The following is a 23,551-nucleotide window of genomic DNA, read 5'->3' on the forward strand; positions in this document are numbered from 1 at the left end:
GCAGAGAGGAGGAGAAAGGAACAGAGAGGAGCAGAGAGGAGGACAGAGGAGGACAGAGGAGCAGAGAGGAGGACAGAGGAGGAGAGAGGAGCAGAGAAGAGGAGAGAGGAGGACAGAGGAGGAGGGAGGAGGAAAGAAAAGGAGACAGGAGGAGAGAGGAGCAGAGAAGAAAATACGAGAAAAAACACAAACTAAAAATACAGTAAAACATGAGGACGTGGGTTCGACTCTTGTTTTAGAGGCGTGTGAACGTGAGGACGTGGGTTCGACTCCGTTTTAGAGGCGTGTGAACGTGAGGACGTGGGTTCGACTCTTGTTTTAGAGGCGTTTGAACGTGAGGACGTGGGTTCGACTCTTGTTTTAGAGGCGTTTGAACATGAGGACGCGGGTTCGACTCTGTTTTAGAGGCGTGTGAACGTGAGGACGCGGGTTCGACTCTGTTTTAGAGGCGTTTGAACGTGAGGACGTGGGTTCGACTCTTGTTTTAGAGGCGTTTGAACGTGAGGACGTGGGTTCGACTCTGTTTTAGAGGCGTTTGAACGTGAGGACGTGGGTTCGACTCTTGTTTTAGAGGCGTGTGAACGTGAGGACGTGGGTTCGACTCTTGTTTTAGAGGCGTTTGAACGTGAAGACGTGGGTTCGACTCTTGTTTTAGAGGCGTTTGAACGTGAGGACGTGGGTTCGACTCTGTTTTAGAGGCGTGTGAACGTGAGGACGTGGGTTCGACTCTTGTTTTAGAGGCGTTTGAACGTGAGGACGCGGGTTCGACTCTTGTTTTAGAGGCGTGTGAACGTGAGGACGTGGGTTCGACTCCGTTTTAGAGGCGTTTGAACGTGAGGACGTGGGTTCGACTCTTGTTTTAGAGGCGTTTGAACGTGAGGACGTGGGTTCGACTCTTGTTTTAGAGGCGTTTGAACGTGAGGACGCGGGTTCGACTCTGTTTTAGAGGCGTGTGAACGTGAGGACGTGGGTTCGACTCTGTTTTAGAGGCGTTTGAACGTGAGGACGTGGGTTCGACTCTGTTTTAGAGGCATGTGAACGTGAGGACGTGGGTTCAACTCTTGTTTTAGAGGCGTTTGAACGTGAGGACGCGGGTTCGACTCTTGTTTTAGAGGCGTGTGAACGTGAGGACGCGGGTTCGACTCCGTTTTAGAGGCGTTTGAATGTGAGGACGTGGGTTCGACTCTTGTTTTAGAGGCGTTTGAACGTGAGGACGTGGGTTCGACTCTTGTTTTAGAGGCGTGTGAACGTGAGGACGTGGGTTCGACTCCGTTTTAGAGGCGTTTGAACGTGAGGACGTGGGTTCGACTCTTGTTTTAGAGGCGTTTGAACGTGAGGACGTGGGTTCGACTCTTGTTTTAGAGGCGTTTGAACGTGAGGACGCGGGTTCGACTCTGTTTTAGAGGCGTGTGAACGTGAGGACGTGGGTTCGACTCTTGTTTTAGAGGCGTGTGAACGTGAGGACGTGGGTTCGACTCTGTTTTAGAGGCGTTTGAACGTGAGGACGTGGGTTCGACTCTGTTTTAGAGGCGTGTGAACGTGAGGACGTGGGTTCAACTCTTGTTTTAGAGGCGTTTGAACGTGAGGACGCGGGTTCGACTCTTGTTTTAGAGGCGTGTGAACGTGAGGACGTGGGTTCGACTCCGTTTTAGAGGCGTTTGAACGTGAGGACGTGGGTTCGACTCTTGTTTTAGAGGCGTTTGAACGTGAGGACGTGGGTTCGACTCTTGTTTTAGAGGCGTTTGAACGTGAGGACGCGGGTTCGACTCTGTTTTAGAGGCGTGTGAACGTGAGGACGCGGGTTCGACTCTGTTTTAGAGGCGTTTGAACGTGAGGACGTGGGTTCGACTCTGTTTTAGAGGCATGTGAACGTGAGGACGTGGGTTCAACTCTTGTTTTAGAGGCGTTTGAACGTGAGGACGCGGGTTCGACTCTGTTTTAGAGGCGTTTGAACGTGAGGACGCGGGTTCGACTCTGTTTTAGAGGCGTTTGAACGTGAGGACGCGGGTTCGACTCTGTTTTAGAGGCGTTTGAACGTGAGGACGCGGGTTCGACTCTTGTTTTAGAGGCGTTTGAACGTGAAACGCGGGTTCGACTCTTGTTTTAGAGGCGTGTGAACGTGAGGACGTGGGTTCGACTCCGTTTTAGAGGCGTTTGAACGTGAGGACGTGGGTTCGACTCTTGTTTTAGAGGCGTTTGAACGTGAGGACGCGGGTTCGATTCTTGTTTTAGAGGCGTTTGAACGTCAGGACGTGGGTTCGATTCTTGTTTTAGAGGCGTTTGAACGTCAGGACGTGGGTTCGACTCTTGTTTTAGAGGCGTTTGAACGTGAGGACGCGGGTTCGACTCTTGTTTTAGAGGCGTGTGAACGTGAGGACGTGGGTTCGACTCCGTTTTAGAGGCGTGTGAACGTGAGGACGTGGGTTCGACTCTTGTTTTAGAGGCGTGTGAACGTGAGGACGTGGGTTCGACTCTTGTTTTAGAGGCGTTTGAACGTCAGGACGTGGGTTCGACTCTTGTTTTAGAGGCGTTTGAACGTGAGGACGTGGGTTCGACTCTTGTTTTAGAGGCGTTTGAACGTGAGGACGTGGGTTCGACTCTTGTTTTAGAGGCGTTTGAACGTGAGGACGTGGGTTCGACTCTTGTTTTAGAGGCATGTGAACGTGAGGACGTGGGTTCAACTCTTGTTTTAGAGGCGTTTGAACGTGAGGACGTGGGTTCGACTCTGTTTTAGAGGCGTTTGAACGTGAGGACGTGGGTTTGACTCTGGTTCAGACTTGTTTAAATATGTGGACACAGGTTTGACTGCTTTTTTGGCGTTGAAACTCATGTTTTCACACTTTTACAGTGGCTCATTGTTTGAAGAGACTTTTACCGTAACCTCCTCTAATGCTTTCCTTTGAACTGAGCCACGAACGCCGCTTTCGGCTTTTTTCAAATTAATATTTATAGGTCCCGGCTGTCCGTCATGAAGTCACAGCAAAGGAATTCACAGTGTGGGGTCCTGCGGGATGAAAGAGGGATGAAAGAGGAAGAGAAGGCAAAGAGCGAGAGAGCTGAGAGAGGGAGAGAAAGGGGGTGGGATAGAGAAAAAGAAGGTGAGAGAAAGAAGAAATGAGAGAGAGGAGTGAACGTAAACAGAGAGAGAGAGAGAGAGGATGGAGGTGAAAGTATGAATGAAACAAGAGTGAGAGAAGGAGGGAGAGAAAAAAAAGGTGAACAAGAGAAAGAGAGAAATGGAGTGGGGAAAACAGGTGTAGAACGAGTGAGGAGAGAGAAAGAAAAGAGTAAACAAAAGACAGAGAAGGTCAGAGTGGAGGTAGAAAAAGAGGGAGAGAAAAAAGATGAAGGCAGAAGGCAGGGAGGAGAGAGAGGAAGAATGAGTGAAAGAAAAGGAGAGGAAAGAGAGGGAGAGAGAATGAATATGAGTAGAGAGAAGAGGAAGAGAAGAAGGTAAAGAGAGGAAGAAGGAGGGAGACTAAGCAGGGGTAATGGGGAGAGAGTAGGATGTAGAGGAGGAGGGAGAGGAGGAGGGAGAGTGGAGTAGGTGGGTGGTGTTGTTTGGAGCTCAGCCCTCTCTTTCAGACAGGAGGAATGTGTCTGTCTGGGGAGAGGGGGTCACGAAGCCAGGAAAGAATGCCAAGAATGTGCGTGTTTGTCCAGGGCTGGCACCTCCAGGCCGCGCTGAGCTATAAAAACCCCAGAGATCTGCTCCAATCCTCAGAACACACCACGCTGGACCCGGCCTCCACAACCACGACTTTAAAGAAACTCTACGGAGACTCGGACGACGGGAGACGAGAGACTAGAGATCGATTTGATCAGAGCAAACGACTCAAACTTCATTGAGAAGATCCAACAACTGAACCAAAAACCTTAAAGTTCTGAAGATGGCCACCGTCACAATGAGGATTTTGGTGCCGTTTCTGTGCCTCGTGTTGTCACATCTGGTAAGTTCATTCTACACTGTATTCTACTTCACAAAACGTGGGATTTTGTTCAGAAATGTGCTCAGTTTTAACCAATTTGTGTAAAATTTCAGAACTAAATTTTATATAAGACACTGAACATAAAAAAAATCACAAAATCATAAGTTGTGTCATTTTTTTAAGTCACATTCTGAATTTTTACACTAAATGTTGTGTTTTGTTGTTAAGGCTGCGGGTCAGGAGTGCAGCGGTCAGTGCAGCTGCCCCTCCGCGCCTCCACAGTGCCCCCCGGGGGTCAGTCTGGTGCTGGACGGTTGTGGGTGCTGCAGAGTCTGTGCCAAACAAATGGGCGAACTCTGCACAGAGAGAGACGTGTGCGACCCTCACAAAGGCCTCTACTGCGACTTTGGAGCGCCCATCAACCGGAGGATCGGCGTCTGCACCGGTGAGTCTGGAAATGTCCAAATATCATGAAGAAAATACTGAGTAAAAGAGTAAAATGACTCAAACTGTTGAGTGATCTCATATGTTTGAAGAGTTACATTTGATAGAGTCGAGTTTTTCAGTTTTGAGAAATTACATACAAAACAGTTATTTCATTTTCTTCTTACACAGATAATTCAGCTCAGACAAAGGCGAAAACAGTGAGACTTTTTAAAAAGATAAAACATTTGCAGAGCCAAAGTGGTAAAATGAATTAAACTTGTAAAAAAAAAAGACTCAAAAACCGAAGTAATCTGAACTCAGGCCAGTTCCACTCATGGTCAAAACTGAACCACAGACCAAAGTCTCAGCTCTCAGAGTTTTTTTTTAAAGTAAAAATGATTCAAATTAAAGTTGAAAACCTGGTGTCGTGTTCACAGCCAGAGAAGGAGCCACATGTGTTTTCAATGGGATGGTGTACAAGAGCGGAGAGAGCTTCCAGAGCAGCTGTAAATACCAGTGCACGTGCCTAGATGGCGCTGTTGGCTGCGTCCCTCTGTGCTCCATGGACGTCCGCCTCCCCAGCCCCGACTGCCCCATGCCCAGACGGGTCAAGGTCCCTGGGAAGTGCTGCGAAGAGTGGGTCTGCGACACGCCCAAGTACACGGACCCCTTCATGGGCTCGGTCCTGCCCGGTGAGCCACATTTTCAGTTTATTACACCTCAGAAACATTAGTTACACTGACTTTATAAAATGAGGCTGCAGCGCCCCCTATGGAGCCAGGTCCTGGTTTCAGGAGTGTAAAACTTTTAACATTTGACTCGTAACTACTTGAAGTAAAGTTTTCAAAACATGGATTAATCTAAGTATAATAAATAAACTACAAACAAAATAATCACAACATCTCGAGATTTAAATTCTAAACTGAGGTAGAGTTTGAGGCGCAGGTCATGTGACTGTACAAGGAAACAATATTAAAACTTCATAAACAGTCGAAATGGTGAATTCCACTTAAGTTCACTGTTATTTTGCAGAGTCGTTTCTGTAGATGAGGGTTTTTGTTTTGTGTGTAGAAACGCACTGATACTAATCACATGACTTTGTGTTTGCAGCGTACAGAGAGGAGGAGACTTATGGACCTGATCTTTCGTTGATGAGGGAGAACTGCCTGGTCCAAACCACCGAATGGAGCGCCTGTTCTAAGACCTGCGGCCTCGGCATCTCAACCCGCGTCACCAACGACAACCGCGACTGCCGCCTGGAGAAGCAGACGCGGCTGTGCATGGTGAGGCCGTGCGAGTCTCAGATGGAGCAGAGCATCAGGGTGAGTGCTGCAGATACTGTGGAAAAAACACTGTTTACCAGAGTTTAAGGACTCAAGGGTCTGGAGAAGTTCTGATGGATTTAATGAGTTATTTTAAAATAGACTTCAGATAAATGCTGACCAAAACCTACCTACTTTAGTCCTGGTTTAGTCTCGATTTAGACCTGGTTTAGGACTAAAAAAGAAAACAGTTCTGATTAAGTTAAAACTTCTCAAGATTCTTAAGTCCTTTTAACTTTTATTCACATATTTACATATTTTGTGTCTGATTTTACAGAAAGGTAAAAAGTGCATCCGAACGCCCAGAGTCTCCAAACCAATGAAGTTTGAGATTTCCGGCTGCACCACGACCAAATCGTACCGGCCCAAGTTCTGTGGCGTGTGTTTGGACGGGCGGTGCTGCACCCCCCACAGGACCACCACCCTCCCCATGGAGTTTAAGTGTCAGGACGGGCAGGTCATGAAGAAGCACATGATGTTCATCAAGTCGTGTGCGTGCCATTACAACTGCCCCGGCGAGAACGACATCTTTGAGTCCATGTACTACAAGAAGATGATCGGAGACATGGCCTAAGACGCTCAGACATCTCCAGACGACGGGCAGCTGAACACTTGAACCTAAACATCTCACGAGCTTCAGACGCTGCAAAAACGACCTGGACCTGCTTAAGACGACTTCAGAATCTTGAGTAGTGTTGAGTTTAGTTTGGATTAACACTGTTACTGGAGTTAATCCTAATTTTTCACTTGGCCGAGAGTAAAACGGCCACAACCTCATCAAACCAAGCCTAACACGTAACTGCATTCAAACGAGTCAAACTCAAGACTCTGAGGCGTTTTAAGCTAAAGTGCGTGCTCTTTTTTGTAGTGTAGGAAGCGTGGAAATAGCCAAAGTGCTATATTTATATATTTTTTTACTGCTGGAGTTTTTCCAGCCAAAACTCAGACAGAGAGTTGCTTAGCAGCTCCAAAAGACTCTGCACTATTTGACTTTGAACAACCTACTGCCGTCCATCTGAACAATGCAAACGGGACCAGCTCATACTGTTAAGATCACTGGAATGGAGTAGTTTTGACTTCTTCGGTATGGCCAGTGAGTCACTGGTAGAAAAGTAAACATCTTAAACCCGCCTCGTTAAAACGACTCCACATTCCCGAGTCATTTGAACTGGTGTCGATGTTTCTGCAGTGAAGTGAAGGCCTTGTTCTTCTGAAACTTCATCTAAACCTTGACCCTGGTCTCAAAGAGGTGTCCAAAAACAGCCCCGCCCTCCATTTACAGACTGAGAGCTAACAAGCTAACAAGCTAACGAGCTAAAGAGCGAACGCAGCTGGAGGAGCCGCCCCTCCCCTCTGCAAACAGCCCTCAAAGAGCCCAGTGTCCAGCACCTCAATGTGCTCTGTGTGTGAGAGACCCGGACCTGTTTAGACCTGGGATAGACCTGGTTTGGACCTGGTTTAGACCTGGGATAGACCTGGTTTGGACCTGGTTTAGACCTGGGATAGACCTGGTCTGGACCTGGTTTAGACCTGGTTTAGACCTGGGATAGACCTGGTCTGGACCTGGTTTAGACCTGGTTTAGACCTGGTCTGGACCTGGTTTAGACCTGGTCTGGACCTGGTCTGGACCTGGTTTAGACCTGGTCTGGACCTGGTCTGGACCTGGTTTAGACCTGGTCTGGACCTGGTCTGGACCTGGTCTGGACCTGGTTTAGACTATGAATAGACCTGGTTTAGACCTGGTTTTGTCCAAATAAAGATGTGTGTTTATTTTGTTTGTGGACTTGATTTAGACCTGTTTTAGTCCAGGTTTAGATCTGAAATTATTATTATTTAGTAACATTTTAGACCTGGTTTAGACCCAGTTTAAACCTCAGGTTTAGATCTGGTTTAGTGTTTGTGGAGATGGAACTCGAAATGAAAATGACCTTTAAAAATTCCAAAAATGTAACATGTGACCTGAGAATTCCGTCCAAACGCCACACGGAGACGCAGCTGAAACACGGCGGGAATCTGCCACAGCACTGACTGAAACGGAATCGGCTTTGAAACAAAAACCGAAGCAAAAGTTTTATTTTCTGACACATGGAAGAACGGAGCTCATGTCTTTGTACAGTGTAAATATGTAAATCCTGTACAGTTTAACTTAAGTATTTTTACTGTTATATTTGTTTTATTTTATTGAGAAATGTGACTCAGATGTTACATGTTTAACTTTGTAGCTGGAAATAAAAAGTTATATTTTTATACAAACTGAAGCTGATGAGTTTTCAGTGTTTTTAAAAACATCAACTTCACACGTTCTGAACATCGAGTCGAGACTCAAACAGATGGAGTTTGTTCCTCCTCACTGACCTCGTCAGAACATCCTAATGACTCACCACGATGAGTTTATAAGCACTTCACACAACAGAGAATGCCAACAACTAACATGCTAACAGCGCACTTCTTGATGATCAAACAAAGAAACACTCTATAATTAAACACAGCAGTACAGTAGATCTGACACAGCTGAAGCTCAGGGAGGGCATCAGGGCCTTTCCTCTGACCAGTTTAGAGTTCATTAAAACTCCACCCTGAGTTTGACCTAAAACATGTGACTTTTTCAGGTTTAAAGGACATAAGGACGTCCTCATCAGTGTGAAACCTGCAGGAGTGAAATTTAAAATGAAAATACACACCTCAAGATCTGGGAGGGCATCTGACACAACGCGACATCAGGGACAGTCAGTAGGAGGATGGGAGGGCATCTGAATCAAGTGTAGGAGGATGGGAGGGCATCTGAATCATCTCTCTGACTCGGGCCTTTTCACAGGAGGTGAAACGCTGCCCCCTGCTGGCCTCTGGGGGAGGGTCTGTTTGTGACTGACACTTGGGCTGAGGGGGTGTGATGCTAACTGTAAGCACTGCTCTGTCTGTAGCTCTAGTTTAACACAATCTGCCCAAGAGCCGGACGTTTACACTGTAGAAAAAAGACACGGACATGAAAAAGAATAAACTTTTCCTGTTTTAGGTCCATTTGGATTAACAAAACTATTTCTATTTGTTAAATGTCAAAATAATGAGAGAAAGATTTTTAAGAACATTTTTCATGAGTCAGACGTTCACAGTCAGGAACATTTTTATGACTTTTAAAAATCTGAGAAAACCCAGATGATGATGTCATTTGTTTGAAAGCTTCTGATTGGTTTATTGACACATCTGAGTTAATCAGAGACTCACCTGTGGATGTGTCTGAAACACTCCTGAAACACTCTGCTTCTTTGTGTAACATCAGGGGAAAGTCAAAAGAATCAGCCCAAACATCATGAAGTGAACTGTGGACCTGCTTCAGTCTGGTTCATCCTCGGTGCAGTTTCCTCCTGAAGGAGCCACGTTCAAACAATTAAACACAAGTATAAAGACCATGGGACTGTCCAGCGTCACACCGCTCAGGAAGGACACGTGTCCCAGAGACGAACGAACTTTGGTCTGAAATGATCAACACAAGAACAAAAGAAAAAGACCTGGAGAAGAAGCTGCTGAAGCTGTAAGAGTGTGTCATTATCCACAGTGAAACGAGGACTGAGGACATGGACTGAAAGGACACTCTGCAGGAAGAAGACATGACTCCAAAAGAAACAGAAAAAAGGACACTCTGCAGGAAGAAGACATGACTCCAAAAGAAACAGAAAAAACACAGAGGACAGTTTGTAAATGCACAGGGACAAAGAGCTTCATGTTTGGAGACATGTCCTGTGTCTGAACAAAGTGAAACTGAACTGTTTGACCAGAATGAGCCTCGTTATGTTTGGAGGAAAAAGGCCTGAGAAACACCATCCCACCTGTGAAACACGGGGGTGTCTGCATCGTGTCGTGGGGCTGTTTTGCTGCAGGAGGGACTGGTGCACTTCACAAAACAGATGCATCAGGAGGAAAGAACATTATGTGGAAAAACTGAAGCAACATCTCAACACATCAGCAGGAAGTTAAAGCAACAAATGGGTCTTCAAATGGACAATGACCTGAAACATACGGCCAAACTGGTGACAAAGAGGCTTAAGGATAACAAAGAGGCTTAAGGATAACAAAGAGGCTTAAGGATGACAAAGAGGCTTAAGGATGACAAAGAGGCTTAAGGATGACAAAGAGGCTTAAGGATAACAAAGAGGCTTATGGATAACAAAGAGGCTTAAGGATGACAAAGAGGCTTAAAGATAACAAAGAGGCTTAAGGATAACAAATAGACTTAAGGATAACAAAGTGACTTAAGTATAACAAAGTCAATGTTCTGGAGTGTCCATCACAAAGTCCTGATCTCAGTTCTATTGAAAATGTATGAACAGACCTGAAAAGGCCTGTGCGAGTGAGACGGACACAAACTGGACTCAGTTACCAGTTCTGTCCGGACGAATGGGACAAAACTCCAGACAACTATTGTGAGAAGTTTGTGGAAGGAAATCCAAAACATTTGACCCAAGTCACACAGTTTAAAGGAAATGGGACAAATACTAATGAAATGTGTGTGAACTTCTGACTTTGAAAAAATGTTCTTAAAAATCCCTCTCTCATTATTCTGACATTTAATAAACAGAAATAATTTTGATGATCCTAATTCACCTAAAACAGGAAAAGTTTAGTCTGATTCATGTCAAACAGAGAAAGTGTGTGTTTTTATAGAGTGTGTGTAAACGTCTGGTTTCAACTGGATCTGAAACACAACAGGTCCCAGTCACAAGTGAGGACTATTATTATTATTATTATTATTATTATTATTATTATTATTATTATTATTATTATTATTATTATTATTATTACTATTATTATTATTATTATTATCCACACTCGCAGACTCACAGCTCACATTTATAGAACAGTGTTTTTACAGAGTTCTAAAGTTTGACAGGTTTCTTACAGCATAGACAAAAACACACAACACATTTACACAAAAGAAAAGTATTTTATTTCTATTATTTCATCTTTAAACATTTGAAGCAGCCTCTGATCTGAGAGCGATGCTTTTGTCTTGGCCTGACGATGAAGCGGCTGTGACTGAGCCGTTTCAGAGCCGCGGTCTCAGTGAAACACGAGTGGAACATGCAGTTAGTTTGGAGGAACTAAAACTATTCAGAAGTGACATCTTCATCTGAAACGTTTTGATTATGGTTGTTATGATTCGTTACATCATCAAAGTGTGATTCAGATTTCTCTGAATTTAAATAAAATCAAACATTTTTTTGCCTCTTTCAAACAGAAACACAAAACTAAACACTGTCATCACAAAAGTCTTCCTCCTGATGAAGAGTTGTACTTTTTCCAGATTTTTCATGACGTCGTGAGTTTTAATCCTGTTTTAGTTTTTTCTTTCATTATTAAAGCTGCACTCTGGGACTTTTCTGGTGAAGTGCTTGTATCCATGGAGATCATATTGCTTTGTCTGGAATGTTCCACAGTATGGCATTAAACACATGCGTTTCCATGTAAACAAGCAGACTAGACAAAGTTACAGGTCGAATCTGCAGAGAGGCGAGCCCGCTCACAATCAGCAGAAAAACATCTGTGACTGAAGGAAATACATCATTTTAAAGCCGCACTGTGGAACATTCCAAGTAAAGGATGACATCACCATGGAGACGAACACCAAGCACAAGAAACTTTGACATGTTTCTGTGGCGTTTTATCTCAGAGTTTAAAAAACGCTGAAGCTGAAAACAGAAACGTGTTTAACCTGAAACTTTGTCTTTAAAAACTGAGTTTTTTAAACGTTTGTCATTAGCTCATTTGAAACGTAGCATTTATGCTAATCTAAGCTACACACACACAGGCTGTATGTGTGTGTGTGTGTGTGTTGGTGTGTGTTTGTGTGTAGGGGGGGTGTACTTGTGTGTATGTGTGTGTGTTTGTGTGTAGGTGTGTGTGGGTGTGTGGGGGGGTGTGTGTTTGTGTGTAGGGGTGTGTGTGTAGGTGTGTGTGTGTATGGGTGTGTGTGTGTGTGTGCGTGTTGGTGTGTGGGGGTGGGTGTGTGTGTGTGTGGGGGTGTGTGTGTTTGTGTGTATGTGTGTGTGTGTGAGTTAAAATGACTTTAGAGCAGAGTTTATATTTGTTTGAATATTTGTTAATTTTTAAATTTGTTTTTTTCAAATTTCAAATACAACTTTCAAAACTTTTTTTGCAGATTTGAAGTTTTTGGGTTTAATTTGTGCTGTAACAGTCTCATCTAAAACAAACCTGTGTTTGGTTTTGTTTTCGCTTCAATCCTTGTTTAAGTCTTAAGCTTTAAATTTTCCAGGATTGTTACATCACAGGTAAAAGTTCATGTTTTTATGTTTACAAAACAAATCTGAGCATTTCTGTGACCTTCTGCTCTGTTAGCATGTGAGCACTAGCATACTTCTGTTAGCATTCTTCTGTTAGCATATCGCACTAGCATGCTTCTGTTAGCATTCTTCTGTTAGCATATCAGCACTAGCATGCTTCTGTTAGCATGTCGTCGCTAACCTCAGCTACAGCACAGATAATGCAGAGCGTGTTCTTTAAAACATGGACCTTTTTTTTCAATATTTTTTTTTTCTATTTTTATTTTGAATTTTTAAATTTCTAAAGAATTAAAGGTACACTTACATTTTTCTGGTGTCAGGCTCCACCAGCTGTTTGTCTCCATGGAGATTCTTTTGCTTTACCTGCTGGAATGTTCCACAGCTTGGCATTAAACTCACTGATCTGTGTATGTTCTGTACGTGATCGTCCAATCAGATCTGTGTATTTCAGTGATGCGTCTGAAGCGACGGAGCTCATTGGTCACTTCAGAGTTTAAGCTTCTCTCACGTCTGTCTCTGATTGGCTTATCCACCTGTCAATCACGCCCATCTGAACTCTGGGAGATTCAGCTGTGATTCATCTTCAGATTAAACGCATCTATCTCCCGCGTCAAGTTACAGGTCAGATCTGTGGAGAGGCGAGTTCCCTCACAGTAAGAACAATAAGCAATCTCCTTCCTGAGATCCAGGTGAGTTTAATGCCATACTGCGAAACATTCAGGTCATTTTAACTCACAGTCCAGTGTGTTTGGATAAAGTGTTTGTTGTTTCAGGCTCGTTTCTGCCCCCTGTCTGCACCACTGAGCACATGCAGCCTCTGAGCAACACGCTCCAACTCTGACTCCAGAGACGCAAGACTCTGTATGTCCGACTCCTGAGAGAGAGGGAGGAAGGGGGGAGGAGAGGAGAGGAGAGGGGGGGGGAGAGGAGAGAGGAGGGAGGGAGGAGAGAGAGGGAGGAGGGAGGGAGGGAGGAGAGAGGAGGGAGGGAGGAGGGAGGGAGGAGAGAGGGAGGAGGGAGGGAGGAGAGAGGGGGGGAGGGAGGGAGGAGGGAGGAGAGAGGGGGGGAGGGAGGGAGGAGGGAGGAGAAGGGGGGGAGAGAGGACAGAGGGAGGAGAGAGGAGGGAGGGAGGAGAGAGAGGGAGGAGGGAGGGAGGAGAGAGAGAGGGAGGAGGGAGGAGAGAGAGAGGGAGGAGGGAGGAGAGAGAGGGCAGGAGAAAAAGGAGGGATCATGAATAATTCATTATTTAAATTATTCACTTTTTCTATTTGAATCTTGAAACTGAATCTGAAACATACACACACATACACACATACACACACACATACACACCCCCATACACACATACACCCCCACCCCCACACATACACACACACACACACCCCTACACACCCCCACACCCCCACATACACACACATACACACACACACACACCCCTACACACCCCCACACCCCCACATACACACACATACACACATACACACACACCCCCCCCTACACACCCCCACACACCCCTACACACACACTTACACACCCCCATACACACATACACACACACATACACCCCTACACACACACATACACACCCCCATACACACATACACACACACACACACACACACACAAAGCTCAGATTAAACTGTGACTGTGCTTCAGACAGAGAAGTGCCTCCTGTTAGCATCACAACCCCAGAGCTGCACAGTCTGACCTTCTTGTTGCCGCTGCCCTCTTCCTCCGCGGCGGTGCGGACGATCAACTGTAGCTCCTCCTCCTCCGGGCTCCGCCTCTCTGCGTTCACTTCCTGTTTTGTCATTTCCTTTGAGTGATGCAGGTTTTTCTCTTCACCGGATTTTTTCAGAACCTGAAAATCAGACCAGAAATCAGTTTATTATAACAAAGACTCCACCCACATGACTCTGGACCCGCCTCCACCCACATGACTCTGGACCCACCTCCTCCTCCGCCCACATGACTCTGGACCCGCCTCCTCCTCCGCCCACATGACTCTGGACCCGCCTCCTCCTCCACCCACATGACTCTGGACCCGCCTCCACCCACATGACTCTGGACCCACCTCCTCCTCCGCCCACATGACTCTGGACCCGCCTCCTCCTCCGCCCACATGACTCTGGACCCGCCTCCTCCGCCCACATGACTCTGGACCCGCCTCCTCCACCCACATGATTCTGGACCTGCCTCCTCCTCCTCCTCCACCCACATGACTCTGGACCTGCCTCCACCCACATGACTCTGGACCTGCCTCCACCCACATGACTCTGGACCTGCCTCCACCCACATGACTCTGGACCTGCCTCCACCCACATGACTCTGGACCTGCCTCCACCCACATGACTCTGGACCCCCCTCCTCCTCCGCCCACATGACTCTGGACCCGCCTCCTCCTCCACCCACATGACTCTGGACCCGCCTCCTCCTCCGCCCACATGACTCTGGACCCGCCTCCTCCTCCACCCACATGACTCTGGACCCGCCTCCTCCACCCACATGACTCTGGACCTGCCTCCTCCTCCGCCCACATGACTCTGGACCCGCCTCCTCCTCCACCCACATGACTCTGGACCCGCCTCCTCCTCCACCCACATGACTCTGGACCCGCCTCCTCCGCCCACATGACTCTGGACCCGCCTCCACCCACATGACTCGGGACCCACCTCCTCCTCCGCCCACATGACTCTGGACCTGCCTCCTCCTCCGCCCACATGACTCTGGACCCGCCTCCTCCTCCACCCACATGACTCTGGACCCGCCTCCTCCACCCACATGACTCTGGACCCCCCTCCTCCTCCGCCCACATGACTCTGGACCCGCCACCACCCACATGACTCTGGACCCACCTCCTCCTCCGCCCACATGACTCTGGACCTGCCTCCTCCTCCACCCACATGACTCTGGACCCGCCTCCACCCACATGACTCTGGACCTGCCTCCACCCACATGACTCTGGACCCCCCTCCTCCTCCGCCCACATGACTCTGGACCCGCCTCCTCCTCCACCCACATGACTCTGGACCTGCCTCCACCCACATGACTCTGGACCCGCCTCCTCCTCCACCCTCATGACTCTGGACCCGCCTCCTCCTCCACCCACATGACTTTGGACCCACCTCCTCCACCCACATGACTCTGATGTTTACCTGTGTGATCTGGGCTCTTTTGCTCCACAGCTTCAGTCCACTCCTCTTCTCTCCTCTCTTCTCCTCTCCTCCTCTCTTCTTGTCTCTCTCTCTCTTCTCCTCCAGTTTGAGTGAATGCAAACTGGACGCCTCCTCTCTCTCCTCTTCTCCTCTTTTGTCTCCTCCTCTCTCCTCTTCTCCTCTTTTGTCTCCTCCTCTCTCCTCTTCTCCTCTTTTGTCTCCTCCTCTCTCCTCTTCTCTCTCCTGTTTTTTCTCTTTCTTTTCACTGTGTTCAGAACCTGGAAGCATAAAAACATTTGCAGAGTGAGAACAGAGATGAATCTGACCCCACAGAGGGAATGATACTCTGTGTACTCTGTTACTCTGTTACTCTGTTACTCTGTGTACTCTGTTACTCTGTTACTCTGTGAAACACTGATGGACGAGTGATTCTAGTGTTTGTCCTGACAGCTGTGAGTGATGTGGCGCTCCCTGGAGGTGGACTTTGGCACTGCGACAGAAGCACTCAGACAAATGATGAAAGCTCCAGGTCTAGAATTCAAATGAGCCGCTGAACTACTGACTTTATACAAACTGTACTGAGGAGAACAGCTTTAGCAAACACCACCACCTTAAATGAGCTTTAATGAGGAGAAAAAAGAGCTAGCTTTAGCTAACACCACCACTTTAACCCGTCCTCAAACCACCACCTTAACGTGGTGGAACAGTTTGAGCCCGAATGATCCTGGGAGTTATGTTGTTGGCGGCTTATTGCTCCACAGCTCAGCCTCAGCTGGTGAACGAGAAGGTCACGTCCCTGCGCCTCCGGGTCGGGGACAAGTCTCTCACTGTTGTGTCGGCCTATGGGCCAAACAGCAGTGCAGAGTACCCGCTCTCCTTGGAGTACTGGGGGACTTCAACGCCCATGTGGGTAATGACAGTGACACCTGGAGGGGCGTGATCTGGAAGAACGTCCTCCCTGATCTGAACACGAGTGGTGTTATTGTTTTGTTGTTGTTTTGTTGTTCTGTGTTGTTTTGTTGTTGTTTTGTTATTGTTCTGTTGTTGTTCTGTTGTTGCTCAACAGAACAATAACAGAACAACAATAGAACGAGTCACAGTTTGTCCAAAACAAACACCATGTCCAACACAAGGTCCATCAGTGCACGAGGCACCGGGACACTCCAGGTCAGAGGTCGATGATCGACTGTGTTGTCGTGTCATCTGACCTCCGGCCACGTGTCTTGGACGCTCGGGTGAAGAGAGGGGCTGAGCTGTAGAGCACCACCTGGTGGGGAGTTGAATCCGCTGGTGGAGGAGGAAGGACAGACCTGGCAGGTCCAGGTGTATCGTGAGGTTCTGCTGGGAACGTCTGAGTGAGCCCTCTGTCAGGGGGGTCTTCACCTCTGGGAGAACTTCTCCCTGATCCTGGAGGAGGCTGGGGACATGGACTCTGAGTGGGCCATGTTCTCCACCTCTATTGTTCATGCGGCCGCTCGTAGCTGTGGTCATAAGGTCTGCGATGTCTGTCATGGCGCCAACCCCTGAACCCGGTGGTGGACACTGGAAGTAAGGGATGGCTGAAGAAAGAGTCCCATCGAGCCTTGTTGGCTCGTGGGACTCCTGAGGCAGCTGATGAGTACCAAGCGTGCCGTGGCTCGTGCGGTCAGAGGCAAAAACTCGGGGTTGGGAAGAGTTTGGGGAGGCCGTGGAGGAGGACTATCGGACGGACTCAAAGAGATTCTGGAAAACCGTCCGACGCCTCAGGAGGAGGAAGCAGTGCTTCACCAACACTGTTCACAGTGAGTGGAGCTGCTGACCTCGACTGGGGATGTTGTCGGACGGTGGAAAGACTTTGAGGACCTCCTCAAACTTCAGAGGAGGAAGCGGAGTTTGAGGACTTTGAGGTGGACTCTGAGGTGGACTCTGAGGTGGACTCTGAGGTGGACTCTGAGGTGGACTCGGAGGTGGACTCTGAGGTGGACTCTGAGGTGGACTCGGAGGTGGACTCGGAGGTGGACTCGTCCATCACCCTGGCTGAAGTCACTGAGGTGGTTAAAGCTCCTCGGTGTCTAGGATCCAGGGGTGGATGAGATCCGTCCCGAGTCCCTCAAGTCTCTGGATGTTGTGGGACTGTCTTGGCTGACACGTCTCTGCAACATTGGAGCTTTAAGCTTCATGTCATTCTCATGTTTACTGTGGAGTTCAGTCTGTGGAGAGTTTCAGATGAGCCACAGAAACAAAGAAACATAAACTGTCCTCCTCTCTCCTACCCTCCATCTTTCTCCTCTCCTGGGCCCCACTCCAGCTGGCTCTCTTTGTTTCATTATAAAGAGTGGTCTCCTCCTCTCCTCCTCCCTCACTCTCTTCCTCCTCCTCTTTCATTATTCAGAGTGCTCTGGAGCTGATGTCCAAGTCTTGAACTGGAGGGTCAGAACTCTCCGGCACAACTTGCCACATGATCAGCCAATCACAAAGGCGGCCATTTTGATCATCATTTCATCCACGACATCAAACTCTGGTTTAGACCTGACTGTGATTCTTCACTTTGTTCAGAACACAGATTATATAAATAGACAAAACTAACCTGCCAGAGGGAAGAGGCGTTACCTTCAACAGCCTGACTCCTGATTGGCTCTTTGGTTGCTATGACACTGTGAGTCACATCACACTCACTTCTTTTCACAAACTGTGTTTCAGATTCTTCTGGACGAGTTTAAATTTTACTCAAATGGTTCAGTCACAATTATTCTGTGTTTTGAAACTAAAGTGTAAATTCAACCTCCTGTCACTGTCGGCCAATCACATCCCGCTGCCTTTGGCTCTGCACCAATCACCACTCTGCTCTTTCACATAAATGCACCCTCTCTGCATGCACCGCAGCAGCAGAAGCACCAGCCTCCTCAGCTTCTCCATTTAAGAAACTATTCCACCTGAGAATTCTGACCTGTTTCAGGTTTAACGACAACTTCTGTTGTGATTAAGGATGCACCGATCCAGCTCTTTCAGTTTCAATACTGATATTTTGACTTTAAGAATGTGCTGATACTCGATATGAACCGATACCAGAGACATGTCTCTTAAACACAGTGAACTTGTCTCAGACTAAAGCTTTGGATGAACAAAAGAAAAAAAACATTATGAGATGTTCTGTAAATAAACTTATTACATCCAACAAGAGCCCAACCAAGAATCAACTGAACCGATATGGAACCGATACTTGATCCAGCTCATTCTTCAGTATCGGTGTCGATATTCGATACCAGTTTAACTGTTTGTGATGTCACCTGAGTGCAGCCTATACCTTTCTTCTCCTTGGTCCTTCTCTTCTGGCTCTCCTCCCTCCTCTGCTCCTCCTCTTCTCCCCTCTCCTCCTCTGGGACGTCCTGGACCTCCCCACCCGTCCTGTCCTCCCCTCTCCCCCCTGACCTCCTTCTCTCCTCCCCCCCTGAGCCCCTCCTCTCCTGGGACAGTATCGATCGTTCTCCTGGCCCTCCCACCGACTGCAGCATCGATCGATCTGTGGAGAAAAAAAACACTTTCATTTACTCGAACTCATCGATTTTACCATCGGCCTTAAAGGGGAGGTATGTGAGAGCAGAGGGCCTTAAAGGGGAGGTATGTGAGAGCAGAGGGCCTTAAAGGGGAGGTATGTGAGAGCAGAGGGCCTTAAAGGGGAGGTATGTGAGAGCAGAGGGCCTTAAAGGGGAGGTATGTGAGAGCAGAGGGACTTAAAGGGGAGGTATGTGAGAGCAGAGGGACTGTTATGGGGACTTAAAGGGACAGGGACATTAACCAGGACTAGACCGGGACTAGACCGGGACTAGACCAGGTCTAAACATATGCCCTTTAAATGTGTGTATTTTGAGCCCTGCTGCTTGGACGTGTGTAACTTTGTGTCAGTTAAATGTTGTTGGTCTCACCTGGGCTGTCGTCTGCCCCCTGCTGGAGAGGAGGCTCTTCTTCAGTTTCCTTCTGGCCTAATAAAATCATAAAAGTTTTATTTCATTAAAGTTTGTTAACATAACATTTCCAGGTCCAGACACAAACCGTCAAGCCCGCCTCCAAGAGCGACCTCCTGCAGCTCCTTCAGGAAGTTCTGGTGCCGAAGAATCACAGCAAGACGCTCGTCTGTAAAAAACAAACATTAATATAAAACTAAATAAAATGTAGGTCTAAATTCAGGTGTAAAACTGTTGCTCAGGCTGGTTCTGGGCAAACCAAACACTCATCTACTGTGATTAAATGTGATTTAATTTTCCTACAGAGACATTTATTTAAGTTTTTATTTGTTTGTGACGTGATTCAACCTGATGTAAAAAGATCATAGTCAGAGGATCATTACATCGTCTCAAAGGGCTGGGGTCACAGAAGGGTCAAAATAAACACTGCACATTCCACACGGCGATGCGACGTCACTGAGGATGGTACAGTTTGATGTCGTTGCCATGGTGATGTGGACGTCACTGAGGATGGTACAGTGTGATGTCGTTGCCATGGTGATGCGGACGTCACTGAGGATGGTACAGTCTGATGTCGTTGCCATGGTGATACTTTCTGAATAACTGTACACTCTGCATCATGACTGACCCAAATAAACTAATTTCAGTAAAATAAGGAAAACGTGACGGGAATGTTCCACAGTATGGCATTAATCTTATCTATTATTACATCCTCACTATGAGGGGGCTCGCCTCCCCACAGTTCTGACCTGTAACTTGGCTTATCTGTCTCCATGGAGATAGGTGAGCTAAATGCAGTAGTGTGGAAGATTCCAGTGGTGATGGTGTTGAGTGTGATGTTTGTTTAGTATAAAAAAATAGAATGGATGGAGTCTGACTCTGTTACCATGGTGATTAGTTCATTAGTTAATCCAGTATATAATGTTGTCGTTGCCGTGGTGATGGTGTCATGTTGTCGTTGCCGTGGTGATGGTGTCATGTTGTCGTTGCCGTGGTGATGGTGTCATGTTGTCGTTGCCGTGGTGATGGTGTCATGTTGTCGTTGCCGTGGTGATGGTGTCATGTTGTTACCGGTGGTGAGCGTGAGCAGACAGTCCTGACTGACGGGCAGGGGGCGGGGCTTGGACAGCACGTCGGCCAAAGCCTCCACGATGCACTTCACCACCTGAAACAAACAAAACAAATGAGATTTTAAATTAGTCTCAGACGGATTTCACCTAGTGCCACCTGGTGATGTCATCAGGTGGAGATCCAGGAGGTGCTTCACCTTCACCAGACTCCTCCCACTTTAACGTCAGCAGCTCCTGTTTTTAGCCTCCACTGTACATGTGCACCATCGGCCGCTCTCGCCGCACTCCACATTAACACAGGAGGCAAAGTGTCGTGCCAAAGGACACGACGGCAGTTTGTTTTTGGGAAATAAAGCGACGTAAAAGTGAAAAACCCCAGAGTATAAAGTCGTTTAGAAAAACAGAATCACAGAAACAGTTAAATCTGAGTTTGATTTGATACTAAAAGTGTAACAGATGGAGAGAAAGAGAGAAGAAGAGAGGGACAGAGAGAGAGAGAAGAGGGGAGAGAGAGAGAGAGAAGAGGGGGGAGAGAGAGAGAAGAGGAGGAGAGAGAGAGAAGAGGAGGAGAGAGAGAAGAGGAGGAGAGAGAAGAGGAGGGAGAGAGAGAGAAGAGGAGGAGAGAGAAGAGGAGGGAGAGAGAGGGGGGGAGGAGAGAGAGAAGAGGAGGGAGAGAGAGAGAAGAGGAGGAGAGAGAAGAGGAGGGAGAGAGAGAGAAGAGGAGGAGAGAGAGAAGAGGAGGGAGAGAGAGAGAAGAGGAGGAGAGAGAGAGAAGAGGAGGAGAGAGAAGAGGAGGAGAGAGAAGAGGAGGAGAGAGAAGAGGAGGCGAGAGAGAGGAGAGGAGGAGAGAGAGAGAGGAGAGGAGAGAGAGGAGAGGAGGGAGAGAGAGAGAAGAGGAGGGAGAGAGAGAAGAGGAGGGAGCGAAAGAGAGAGAGAGAGAAGAGGAGGGAGAGAGAGAAGAGGAGGGAGCAAAAGAGAGAGAGAGAGAAGAGGAGGGAGAGAGAGAAGAGGGGAGAGAGAGAAGAGGAGGAGAGAGAGAGAGAGGAAAAACAGAATTATACAGAAATATTTAAATGTTTGATTTGATACTAAAAGTGTAACAGCTCCAAATGTGTGAAACAGATGGAGAGAAAGAGAGAAGAAAATAGAGAGAGAAAGGGAGGAGAGAGAAAGAGAGGAGAGGAGAGAGAAGAAACAGACAGCGTGAAAGAGAGAAAGAGGGAGGGAGAGACAAGAGGAGAGAGTGAGAAAGATAAAGAAGAGAGAGTGAGGAAGAAGAGAAGTAAAAGGAGAGAGAGAGAGAGAGAGTGACAGAGAGAAACACCTCCTCCTCCATCTGGCCTTGAGCAGAAACTGCTGTGTTCAAACGTTTAACACTGCACAAGAACCACAGACAGAGACAGAGACAGACATGGACAGACAGACAGGGACAGACAGGGACAGACAGGGACAGACAGAGACAGACAGGGACAGAGATAGACAGGGACAGAGACAGACAGAGACAGACAGGGACAGACAGAGACAGAGACAGACAGACATGGACAGACAGAGACAGACAGAGACAGACAGGGACAGACAGGGACAGACAGAGACAGACAGGGACAGAGATAGACAGGGACAGAGACAGACAGAGACAGACAGACATGGACAGACAGGGACAGACAGAGACAGACAGACATGGACAGACAGGGACAGACAGAGACAGACAGATATGGACAGAGACAGAGACAGACAGACAGAGACAGACAGACAGACAGGGACAGAGACAGACAGGGACAGACAGAGACAGACAGAGACAGAGACAGACAGGGACAGACAGACAGAGACAGACAGGGACAGACAGAGACAGACAGGGACAGGCAGAGACAGACGGGGTCTATATAATACGTGAGTGTGAGTGCACAGTTAAATATTTGTATTGTCATTATTAGTTTGCAGAGACAATCCAGATCTAAAGCACGTCTGACAAGTGAAAGTAAAAGTCAGGGACTAAACCAGGACTAAACCAGGACTAAACCAGGACTAAACCAGGACTGGATGAGGGACTGGTACAAACATGAATCTTGTGTTTTACCTTGACGTCTTCACTCTCCTGATGACTCGGAGTCATCGGCAGTGACTTGACTGCAAACAGAGCAAATGTATTGATTATATGTACATGTTTATGTACATGTTTATGTACATGTTTATGTACATGTTTATGTACATGTTTATCTTTATCTACTTTTATATCTTTATATATATTTATATAAATCTTAAATCATCTGAGTTTGTTTAAATGATCCGGCTCTTTCTGGACAAACTGCGTCTCGGCTCAGAGCCGCTGTCCTTGGTGCTGAACTCATCAGTCTGGGTTTATTTATATCATTTATTTATTGTAGAAATATTTTAATGTATTTTCTTACCGCTGGTGGACAGCGCTGTGAACAGAAGGAGCGCGCTGCAGATCATCGTGTCAGAAAAACCCTCCAGACACAGCGCAGTGTCACAGTCTCCTCCTGTCGGTGATTCTGCGGTGATTTCAGAGGCGCATTCTGATCCAAACGTCCGTGTCTCTGTCCGGCTGTGTCCGGTCCCTGGTGTCTCTGTCCGGTCCCTGGTGTCTCTGTCCGGTCCCTGACGTCTCTGTCCGGTCCCTGGTGTCTCTGTCCGGCTGGGTCCGGTCCCCGGTGTCTTTGCTTCGGTCAAACGGACTCGTCCGCTCCGCGCGCTCCGGATCCACCGAGGCTCCGCGCGGCTCCGGAGGGTTTTAAAGGAGAGAGAGCCAAGGAAGTGACGTCACAGCGGGCAGAAGAGAGGCTCGCCCCCCGGGGCCCCCCGGGGCCCGGTTATATGAAGGTTATCGGGTCATTTATCTGTATTAGATTAAACCTTAAAATCTCCTGTGTTCTGAGGTTTTGAGTTTGAGCCTGTTTCAAATGTGTTTTATTATTATATAAATAATATAATAATAATAATAATAAATTAGTTTATTTAACAGATCAGACATAATTTATCTTGTTTAGCGTTTTCGTTCTGCACATGAACATATCACCTTTTTATTTGCCAATTTTAAAGATGCACCGTGTAACTTCTAATAGAGGGTCCACCATCCTGTTTCCATGGAGATGCCGTCGTTTTGTCTTAATGAGGTGAGGCTGGTTTATCTGATTTTTGTGGTAAAAGCAGCTCAAAAAGCACTGACTCTGCACCACCAGCAGAGGGCGCCACTGACTCTGCACCACCAGCAGAGGGCGCCACTGACTCTGCACCACCAGCAGAGGGCGCCACTGACTCTGCACCACCAGCAGAGGGCGCCACTGACTCTGCACCACCAGCAGAGGGCGCCACTGACTCTCCAGTCAAGAACCATGGCTTCAGACTTTGAGGAGCTGATTCTCATCCCAGCTGCTTCACTCGGTTCAAACTGGCC

At 47.4% G+C, this 23,551-nt stretch overlaps 2 protein-coding genes across 2 annotated transcripts; one reads left to right on the plus strand and one right to left on the minus strand.

The window, feature by feature from the left end:
- The first annotated feature begins 3,594 nt into the window (after positions 1-3,594).
- ccn2a (cellular communication network factor 2a) lies at positions 3,595-7,423 on the plus strand. The gene is made up of 5 exons (XM_033990836.2): positions 3,595-3,950; positions 4,158-4,374; positions 4,793-5,047; positions 5,466-5,677; positions 5,955-7,423. The coding sequence occupies exons 1-5, from the start codon at positions 3,891-3,893 to the stop codon at positions 6,249-6,251; spliced, it is 1,041 nt and encodes a 346-aa protein (XP_033846727.2). The 5' UTR covers positions 3,595-3,890; the 3' UTR covers positions 6,252-7,423.
- A 3,214-nt stretch (positions 7,424-10,637) lies between these two features.
- chga (chromogranin A) lies at positions 10,638-22,853 on the minus strand. Its single transcript, XM_055232071.1, has 9 exons — positions 22,545-22,853; positions 22,214-22,263; positions 20,141-20,234; positions 19,158-19,238; positions 19,031-19,087; positions 18,412-18,627; positions 15,129-15,406; positions 13,682-13,834; positions 10,638-12,847 (listed from the first exon to the last, which is right to left on the minus strand). Exons 1-9 carry the CDS (start codon positions 22,588-22,590, stop codon positions 12,743-12,745), a joined length of 1,080 nt encoding a protein of 359 aa, XP_055088046.1. The 5' UTR covers positions 22,591-22,853; the 3' UTR covers positions 10,638-12,742.
- Between the last annotated feature and the right edge of the window lie 698 nt (positions 22,854-23,551).

The sequence above is a fragment of the Periophthalmus magnuspinnatus genome, chromosome 24 (genome assembly GCF_009829125.3).
Source record: "Periophthalmus magnuspinnatus isolate fPerMag1 chromosome 24, fPerMag1.2.pri, whole genome shotgun sequence".
NCBI classification, from domain to species: domain Eukaryota; kingdom Metazoa; phylum Chordata; class Actinopteri; order Gobiiformes; family Gobiidae; genus Periophthalmus; species Periophthalmus magnuspinnatus.